Source organism: Barbus barbus (assembly GCF_936440315.1).
Source record: "Barbus barbus genome assembly, chromosome: 25".
NCBI lineage: Eukaryota > Metazoa > Chordata > Actinopteri > Cypriniformes > Cyprinidae > Barbus > Barbus barbus.
In genome coordinates, this window is record NC_136753.1 from 25,890,441 (window position 1) to 25,901,447 (window position 11,007).

Consider the following 11,007-nt stretch of genomic DNA (forward strand, 5'->3'; position numbering starts at 1 on the left):
TTGGGATGAAATATGACTGGTTTGGTGTGATTTACTCTACTAATCTTGGTCTGGTTGTTGAACTTTCAGTTGCAAGTTAATATTAACTTTAAGACAGTTCCTTATTATGGAGCTACATCAAAAAGACATTTCTTTTGTTAAACTGGAATTTCATTTTCCAGGGTGTCACAGACAGTGGTATTTATGGCTGTCGGCTCACCAGGAAATGGAGTGTGAAATTGAAGGGAGACTCTAGGAGAACATTACAGGGTTTGCCCTTGATGATACTGTACACTGAGAGCAACGGAGCAACGACTTTATGATCCATGAGATCCGAAGTTAACAGAAGAAAAAACTGAACTTGAAATGAAAGTTTGTGGTCCTATAATAAACCACAGGAACAGAAGGTCAATACTGACCAGTACGATAAAAGACAAACAGGAAAATAGCTTCATCACTGAGAAAAGTGAGGGTCAGATAAAGGAAACTCTTCAAGATGGTTTCATAAGGAGGCATTACTCACTTCTGTCTGTTAGAGGTGAACCGTTATCAAGAATACAGAAGATATTGAACAAAAATTGCTAAAAAGTTTTAAATAGTTTATATTTGACAATTTCACACACACTCATTATACCTTAAATATATCTTAACTTAAATTATATTATGAATTTATGAATACTTAAATGATTTACTACAATAAACTAAATCTATAAAGCTTTACAACAAGGTTATATTTGTTAACTGCAATAGTTTACATGAACTAACAATGAAAAATACTTCAAAAGCATTTATTAATCTTAGTTAATGTTCATTTCAACATTTACAAATACATTATTAAAATCAAAGGTTGTATTTGTAAATATTATTTAATGGACCTCAGTTAACATGAACTGACAGTGTTTTTTATGTTATTATTTTAAGATTATAAATACTGTAAGAAATATATTGCTCTTTGTTAGTTAATGCATTTAATAGAGTTCTTATTGTAACAAGTTACTACATGTTAATTGTTTACATTAGGCATAAAATAAAAATGAACTTGATTGCTAAGGTAAGCTGAGTGGTTGCTAGGGCATTGCAAGATACCTGCTAAGGTGTTTTAGTTGACTGCTAAACAGGGACCCAAAATAAAAGAAACATCCTCTAAGTATTTGATGTTGTGGTCCGTAGATACAGTTTGGGTCTCCTCTTCAATGATTTTGTTTCAGCAATTTTATTATCTGGCAATCAAAAATAAATTCAAGTGAAAGTACATCTGGGTACATCAAGTTTACCAAATAAGCCAGGTTTATTTCAGTTAGTCTGACTTATTTGGTAAACTTGTTTAATGAAACAGGCCCCTGATTGCTGATTGGACAAAGTATTATTGTACAATCTGAGGTACTATCATGTCGTTAGCAAAAATAGTGGGAAGTTGTGGCCTAATGGTTAGAGAGTCGGACTCGTAATCGAAAGGTTGCGGGTTCGAGTCCCCGGCCGGCAGGGATTGTAGGTGGGGGGAGTGAATGTACAGCGCTCTCTCCACCCTCAATACCACGACTGAGGCACCGAACCCCCAACTGCCCACTGCTCCGGGTGTGTGTTCACGGTGTGTGTGTGTGTGTGTGTGTGTGTGTGTGTGTGTGTGTGTGTGTGTGTGTGTGTGTGTGTGTGTGTGTGTGTGTGTGTGTGTGTGTGTGTGTGTGCGTGTGCGTGTGCGTGTGCATTTGTTCACTACTCACTGCTGTGTGTGTGCACTTGGATGGGTTAAACGCAGAGCACCAATTTCGAGTATGGGTCACCATACTTGACAATACGTCACGAAAAAAATAAAAATAAATAGCGCTGGATGATTATGTGCCAAAGCTTAATACTTAGGGTTCAGGGTTTGTTTGAATCACTAACCCTAAGAATGAGCCGTTATAACAGGGAAGCACAGCTAATCACTAGTTATTAAGTACAATCATCTTACTTCTTGAGGATGTCTATTAAATGCTGAGTCATGCCTTTCTTTGCACCTCAGTTGTGTATCACTTAGAAGAGCCTGCGGGCATGACATCACATCTGTGTCCCAACGCCAGTGATTCCTCAGTCTGTGTGATGTCATCACAGCTCTCATCTCCTCCAATCTGCCTGCGGAGGGGCTCTAGGTGCCTGTCGCCATAGTAACAAGAGGAGCACCATCCAGCGATGGCAGAATGTAACAGTATATGTTGGCTTTCACAGTCTAGTTTTAGTCACAAAACAGCGTCTCGACGGTAGAATGAATGTGATTTTAAGGTGACTGGACACTGGATGTCATCAGGTATAATTTATGGGGTTAAATCAAATATTCCATTATTTACAGGAGATTTGTTTCTTATCTGTATTACATGCAATCAGACAAGTCATAATGTCATTAACCTCACTGGTGTGTGTGTGTGTGTGTGTGTGTGTGTGTGTGTGTGTGTGTGTGTGTTGCTGCAGGTTGAAATGGATCTGCTGCAGTGACTAAATGACCTTGAGCTGCTTCAGGCTCTTGGCTTCCTGCCACTGTCTGCTACCTCCTGCCTCAAACTCAAGCAGCACTGAAAAAACCCCAGAATCACTTAGACTTCAGAAGATTTAAGAAATTATGAATTATTCAATTTTAGCTAAATTTGTTAGAAATGTAATTCTGGACCTTTTTTAAATTTGGAAACAAGCATAAAACCTGCTGCATAAGAATCAATCAATATGATCACTGTACCTCTCGCAAATCAGTAGCTCAGTTCCAATCCCTTTTTTTATTATCATTTGGATATTACTTTAAAAAATATTGGACTGAACCATCATCATTAGAAACATCCAAAATATACATAAAAACCTTATGCGTCCACTTGAGGTGGATATTTTTTATTCGGTAAAAAGAAGTGTGCATAAATTAAGATGGAAACACATTTACTGAATAAATTCTAAAATGCATGCAGGCTTTTAAGTTTTTTGAATCCACTCACTGAAAAATTATTCCCATTTGAGTACTGATTTGTTCAGTGATCGCTTCTACAGATTACATGTCATTACATCAAGGAAGACTTTTATCTGTTATACAAGTTTTATACCAATAAATTGATTTGTTAAAAACACTGCATCGTTTGCTACTGAAACGAGTCTTGTATGATCTATTAAAATGATAATTAAAAATGAACAAAACAGCTCTATGTTTTGTCCTCCATTGTGTGAACTGACATACATGATGTGACTGAATAGTCTACACAGATGATAATATTTAGCATGCTAGCAAATATGAAGTTCATCTAAACTTCTTTTTTTTTTTCATGAATTGAAGTCATAACCTTAATGGAAACATAGCTACACTGTTTTAAATAATCAAAGTGGAAAATACTATTTCAGACCTTTCTGAGTGAATTTTTTTCAGTGTATTAGCAATGGATTTGGATACACAGTACTATTAGTACAATGTAAAAAGACAATTTTACTGTATGCTTTCCAGTGTTTATCACATCCAACACAGACCATATTTGATTCGACATATTCTGATCTTTTAAACAAATAACCTTAAAACATTTATTTAATTTCATTTTTTTAAAGCCTCACTAACATCTGCACTGACAAAATATTTCTGGATCACTCTATTAACTTGTAAAGATAAAGACAGTGAATCTGTCTTCACCCTGGTCCTGCTCTACAACACAAAACACCACACAGACAGGACAGGACAATCTTTTTAATGGCCTTAAAAGCTTTTACCACTCTTCTTAACTACTATACACTGACCAGATTGTCCCTTGTGACTGAACTTGTATATTTGTGTGACCGTGAGTGTACCTCCAGAGTGATCCAAGATCAATAGGGTTTGGCTAACGCTTGCATTTTCTCTCTTTGGCAAGTCTTAAACACACATCTCACCCAAGCACAGACTTACACTGACCTCTCAGTTTTAATTGAAGAGTGTGAGCTAATGCAAGGCAAAGTGCATGAACACTCTTTTGTATTGGCTTCTCTCATGAATAACGGCTGGGCTGTCAGAGAGATTTCCTGTACATGTGTGCATGATTGACATCCAAGCTCTGGCTATAAAACAAACAGCCTGTCACAAAGCCCTCAGAACAATTTGTATTCAAAAGCATTCCTTGAAAGCACACAGAATTCCACCAGTCAAATTAAACAAATAATTAATTTGCCATGACATAAAGCTTAATAAATTTGTACATCAAATGTTAAATGCAACAAATTTGTGTTAATTAATCAAATTTCCCAGTGAAATGCATGAGCTGAAAGCTGACACTATGGTGTAGTAAAGGTGCCAAAGGAAAAGGTGCAGAAAATGGCCAAATCTGTTACTTTTGTTAAAAGGAAGACAATTAATCTATATTGTTTTCTATCTGTGATTTTCATACCTCAACCTTCAGATAGGCCTACAGTAAAAAATGGATACAGTAAATAATTCAGATACAGTAAAAAAATGCCACAGCTTCATGGACAGAAAGAAAGGTCAAAAATGTACTTTACAGATGTTGGGAATACAAATAAGTGTAATTTTTTCGTCTGAAAGCTGAATAAAGAGGCTTTCCATTGATGCATGTTTTGATAGGATCTGACAATATTTGGCCAAGATACAACTATTTGAAAATCTGGAATTTGAGGGTGCAAAAAATCTAAATACTGAGAAAATCACCTTTAAAGTTGTCTAAATGAAGTTCTTAGCATATGCATATTACTGATCAAAAATTAAGTTTTGATATATTTACGGTAAGAAATTCACAAAATATCTTCATAGAACATGATCTTTACTTAATATCTTAATGATTTTTGGCATAAAAGAAAAATGGATAATTTTGACTCATACAATGTATTTTTGGCTTTTGCTACAAACATACCCCAGCGACTTAAGACTAGTTTTGAGGTCCAGGGTCACATATTTATTTGCAATAAAAACTTCTTTTTTTGTAAGTACTTCAGAGTATGTACTGAATTAATGAAGAACTTCTTGACGTCTTGATGAATTTAAGGTTTAAGGTTAGTTTGATTATTATAGTCAGTTTAGAGGTCGTACCCATCAGATGCACTGCATACTGTCTAAGGAAATAAATATAAACATGTTTTTAAAACATCAAATTTGACCACTACATCAACTGTGACAGACAATAACATGAAGACAAAACAGTGACACACAAAACAGTCAAATGATGCTATAATAAACTCAAATGCAAAATATACTCAAATGAACAAAAATCAGAGGTATACAATAGAGAAAGAGAGAGACGGAAATTTTTAACATTGTACTGGTATACTGCCTTGTTAAATATTACAGTTAATTTATTTAGTTTTTTTCTAAAAGCAGTTTTACATCCTTTTACATTAAAATGAAATGTACTGTCTTGTAGAATAGTGTGTGTTTTTGTGTTAAGGCAACTTACAGTTTACATTTAACATGTTTTACTCTAGCATTCGTTCTTTTTTTATCACATTAGAAGGCTATAATATTCAGGCAGGCCTGGTTTGTTTGTTTTGGCAAACAATACAGTAGCCAATGTATTTGTGGTGGAGTCAGATGTTTCTATTTATAACATGTTTCCAACTTCAGTCATTCGCTTCCAGCTATTTTAGCTGTAATAAACATCTTGTTTTGCTGCTTGATATTGCAAACTGGTGTTTCTCATCATATTATTTTAAAGTGTCTTAATTATAAACACTCTGGTTTGTAGTGTAAACAATTTTACAGTTTGCTGAGATTTGTTACTCTTCTCATTTCCTTATAGTGGCTAATGAAGCGGAAGTCTTCCACCTTACTTCCGCGTTGAAAAAGAAGGTAGATAAAACTTGTTTTTCAGGTACATACAGGATGTAAAGTTTGGGGAATATTTATGCGAGAATCACTCTCAGAATAGCAATGACTGACATTGCTCTAAACATAGCAATGCACAGGATAAAAATAAATGTGAAAATAGATGTGCATTAAGTCTGGAGAACTCTCCACTCATTTCAGAAGCACCCTCAGTGATTTAATTCTGGACACATCGTGACGCGTCCCCTTTAAACTGCCCACTCTGCGGAGAAAGTGAGGAGTGGTAGCGCGTCTGTAATCCAGAAGTCTTTTGGTATGCACAGCAACGATTGACTGCAGATTCCATTTAACGCTTTAACTAACTGACTAATGGCTTGTTGCATGAACATAATGCAACAACTACTGAGACGTCGGCAAGCGAGGTAGACAGACAGGTAGGAAGAGATTCGAGACGTCTGTCGCTGCAGACTTCTTATGTATGATGTTCTGCATCTGTTCCCATGTCAACATGACATCTTGAAAGAATTTGCGTTTATACTCTATCACTGTAGAAAGTGGTAAGGTGCAGCTGTCACATAAAGGATCCCTTTCTTGATTCAGCTGACTGATTCAATCAAATTAAATACAATTTTTGGCGAATAAAACATTCATATACAACTTTAGCTTCTTCAGTGATGCATTTCGTATAATGTTATTACTTAGCCTGTTATTAAGGGGACATGTCTTTGCAATATAGCTACAGTATATATATGTTCTAAGTTTAAAAATAAATAAATAAAATGCAGTTCATACAGACAATTACTTCAATACTTCAATTAATTAAATGTCATTTGGATATTTTTTGTGGGGTTTAAAGAATAAATGTCTTGGTGGTGTAACTGTCCAGTGAAAAAAAAGTGACAAAAAGTCTAATTAAAAGGCTGAAATTCTTACAATATTGGTGTATTCTTTTATTATTATGTTTTGTTTTGTTTTTAAATGGCTTTGGTTTATAATAATATATTTTTTTTAATTGTCAAGCATTTTGTCATCATGTGACCAATATATATAAATAACATATTGATCACATCAAATAGAAAACGTATTGACTATTAATACATTTCATATTTATAAAAATATGTAGCTTTGACTTGAAAAATGTTTGATACTTTAAAAAAAAATCTGATGTGTTCAATATGCAAAGAAAATAATTTTATTATCTCTGACCTTCACACATTATGCAATAATTAGTAGCTTTATCAGTCACTGAAATTAGTGTTTCCATTAATGTAACAAATTGACTGTCCAGTTAATTGATGTGATCCCTGAAAGACTAATACTTACTTAATGGCCAAGCCTGCTGCAGATGTATCACATTCATCTCTACTGTCAGTTGTTGCAACCTTTCTAGCAAAGGCTGTGGTGACCTGGATTGCTTAATGCCTCCTTAAATGTGGAATAAAGAGACCCTCCTTCCTTTGCATCATACGCTTGTTTTCCTGTTCTTTCCTCCTTGTCCTTCTCAAACAACCTGCTGTAAGGACGCTTTGGGGTAGACGAGGACACACCCTCATACTGTACCTCTCTGCCCCTCCTACCTGCCTGCCCCGTTATGCACAATACGCCGGTGCGCGAGAGCTACTGCAGACAGTGGCAGCCAGGATTTAAGGAATCAGATGTGTGTTTGTCCTTTTCATCGCAGCCACACAGACGCCGGAGTGTTATCCACACTTCGAGAAGGCTGTCGTGACTTCTGGGTACCTGAGGAACCACAGGGGTGATTTAGAAGTTTATCCTAGCAGGTACAATGTCTCAGTTTTGATTATGCATGGATGCTTTATTCATTTATTTGGTATCTGTGTTGTGCATTCTATTATATACAGTTATGCATCATGTATAATATAATATGGAGGGATCTAAAGAGTAAAAAGAGAGAGACCACCAAGTCTTGTTAAGCCTAAAATGTATTTTCCTGCAGTTTAATATTTCATAGGCTGCTTCTGCTGAATATTTTAGAGCATGAAATGCGTCCAACAAATATGTATGAACAGCATGGCATATGTGGTTCTTTGAATGTTCAGGTATTTCATGGAAAAGGATAGGATGAAAGAGATAGGGAACGCACTGAATGGATACAGCATGGTTATGCATATGCATGTCTCATAGAGAAGGGCCTCTTTCACATGACTGCACTGTGAGAGTTGCAGTTTTATATGAATGGATATTTGTCCATTGCAGCACACCAGAAAGAACTGACAGGGCTTGACGAAGAGCTTCATTTTGTGATGCTTTCTATTAGAAGACCAAGGAACTGCTTTGCATGTGAATGCATAACTAAATATGCTGTTTTATATAAATTGTGCTATGTTTTATGATCTACTTTCTGCCTAAGCTTTGCTGTTTTGTACTGCATATATGGTCTCTCTGCTGAATATCATACTAGGTACATACTTAAATTATGATAAACATTATTCATAAATTATACAGAAGATTTACCTGTTTTCTTAGTTCTTTTTTGCCTTAGAGTAACAAGCAAAGTAGGACACTGAAGTTTTACTTAATATTTCTTTTTTTTTTCCCTCCATATAGTATATTGAAGATTTTTTAAAATCAAATAATTTTTTTTTAACTGAAATGTAATGATCGATAGGCTAAGTCATTGGCATCATATCTTTAAAGAACGCCAATGACACATTATCAGAAAGTGTTCCGCTTTACCTGTGTTCACCCTACTTTTGTTGCAGAAAACCTTTAGACCAGGGGTGTCAAATTCAGCTCCTGGAGAGCCAAATCCAATCCGGAATAGCTAATCAAGGTCTTCAGACTCACTAGAAACTTCCAAGCAGGTATTTTGTTCCTGGTTGGAGCTACGTTCCGATGGGAAAGTGACTCTTCAGGACCAGAGTTTGACACATGTGCTTTAGACCCTCTGTAGACATAATATTTAAGTTCTCTGCATGCTGTTTTTAAACATCTTTTGTTGTCTTTCAGTCGACCCACCCGGTAGCACGCTGTGGCCCTTAGTGCTCTACGGTGTCAAGCCCCCTTCCTTGAGGATTCCTTGCATTTTCCCACCCTGTGGTGCCCTGCCTCCGTGAAAAGTGCAGGCCTCATCCTCCTGCATAATGACTGTTGCCACGGGCTACCCCTCAGATGAGGCAGCAGCACACCCTGGTCTTCCTCAGGACTATGACCCCGGAACGGAGCAGGAGTGCTGTGAGCGAGTGGTCATCAACATCTCGGGTCTGCGTTTTGAGACGCAGCTCAAGACCCTCTCGCAGTTCCCCGAAACATTGCTCGGGGACCCCAAGAAGCGCATGAGGTACTTTGACCCGCTAAGGAATGAGTATTTTTTTGACAGAAACCGCCCCAGCTTTGACGCCATCCTCTATTACTATCAATCGGGCGGAAGGTTGCGGCGCCCCGTCAATGTCACTTTGGACATTTTTTCAGAGGAGATCCGCTTTTACGAGCTCGGTGAGGAAGCAATTGAGATGTTTCGGGAGGACGAGGGTTTTATCAAGGAGGAGGAGAGGCCGTTGCCTGACCATGAGTTTCAGAAGCAGGTCTGGTTGCTGTTCGAGTATCCAGAAAGTTCTGGGCCAGCCAGGATTATAGCGATCATATCCGTCATGGTCATCCTCATCTCCATCGTCAGCTTCTGCCTGGAAACCTTGCCCATCTTCCACAGCGATGAGGAGGAGATGCACAAAGTCTCAGTTGGTGTCACTAACTCAACAACCACTTACACATCCACCTACTTCACAGACCCTTTCTTCATTCTAGAGACGCTATGCATAATCTGGTTCTCGTTCGAGTTCTTGGTGCGCTTCTTTGCCTGTCCTAGTAAAGCCAGCTTCTTTGTGAACATAATGAACATGATTGATGTGGTGGCCATCATTCCGTACTTCATCACGCTGGGAACAGAGTTGGCCGAGACAGCAGAGGACGGGCAGCAAGGGCAACAAGCCATGTCTCTCGCAATTCTGAGGGTCATCAGACTTGTACGAGTCTTCAGAATCTTCAAACTCTCTCGTCACTCAAAGGGACTTCAGATTCTTGGTCAGACCCTCAAAGCCAGCATGAGAGAGTTAGGTCTACTCATCTTCTTCCTCTTCATCGGAGTCATCCTTTTTTCCAGCGCCGTCTACTTCGCAGAAGCTGACGAACCCGAGTCACAGTTCTACAGCATCCCAGATGCCTTCTGGTGGGCTGTGGTTTCAATGACGACAGTTGGCTATGGAGATATGGTGCCTACAACCATTGGAGGAAAGATTGTCGGATCCCTCTGTGCCATCGCTGGTGTCTTGACTATCGCCCTTCCCGTGCCCGTCATCGTCTCCAACTTCAACTACTTCTACCATCGAGAAACCGAAGGTGAGGAGCAGGCACAGTATCTCCAAATTAACGTCCCTAAAGCCGATTCACAAGAAGAGCTAAGGGGAAGTCGAAGTGGATCCACCATCAGCAAGTCGGACTACATGGAAATCCAAGAAGGGGTCAACAACAGCCACGAGGACTTCCAGGAAGAGAACCTCAAGACAGCCAATTGCACTTTAGCTAATACAAATTATGTTAACATCAAAAAAATGCTGACAGATGTCTAGTAATTCAAGGAGCAGGTACGAATTGAATTATAAAAGGACTAGTAAGCCATGTTCGAAGGAGGATTGTAAGGTTGAACGCCTCAGTTATTGTCATGAGATTTCCAATCTCCAGTTCCTCATTAAAAGTCCAACCTTACATCCAGGTCCGTCCACAATCAAAGTAATCATCAAATCAATCATCAGTGTTTGCATGGAGTCGTCTATATCATCCAACACCTTATCTGGATCAGGAGCCAAGTATTTATTCAAAACTGTGGAACACAAATAAACTGCACATGAGTGTCAGTATATTTACATCAACATCTTACTCTCAAAACCAAGCTTCGCCAAAGAAACGTCATTTGTGTGCTTCATCTGTTGTTAAAAAGGTTTGCGGTCACATGCAGTACATGTATAGGATGCAAAGAATATTCACAGAAGTTTCGTCCTCCCTCCTGCTGCTTGTTAAGGAACACCAATATTTACATCGATTTAAGACTGTTGTTTGTCATTTTAGCGATATTGTAGTGATCAGGCTGGGAATGTCATTGAAAACTGCCTGCTTTTGTGTCGATATCTGTGTGTGGACCCAAAATACGTATGTATGGACAACACTTGTATCTATTCCTTCACGATTATCCTGCTGCAAAGCTTTTGAAGACGAGATGAATGTCTCTACATCTCATATTTTATGTTATTTATAGTCTACGCTGTCTG

At 38.0% G+C, this 11,007-nt stretch overlaps 1 protein-coding gene across 1 annotated transcript; it reads left to right on the forward strand.

Annotated features, from left to right (window-relative positions):
• Positions 1 to 8,829: 8,829 nt before the first annotated feature.
• Positions 8,830 to 10,311, forward strand: LOC306845452 (potassium voltage-gated channel subfamily A member 2-like; the record flags this gene model as incomplete). Its single annotated transcript, XM_079378269.1, has 1 exon — positions 8,830 to 10,311. The coding sequence occupies one exon, from the start codon at positions 8,830 to 8,832 to the stop codon at positions 10,309 to 10,311; it is 1,482 nt and encodes a 493-aa protein (XP_079234395.1).
• Between the last annotated feature and the right edge of the window lie 696 nt (positions 10,312 to 11,007).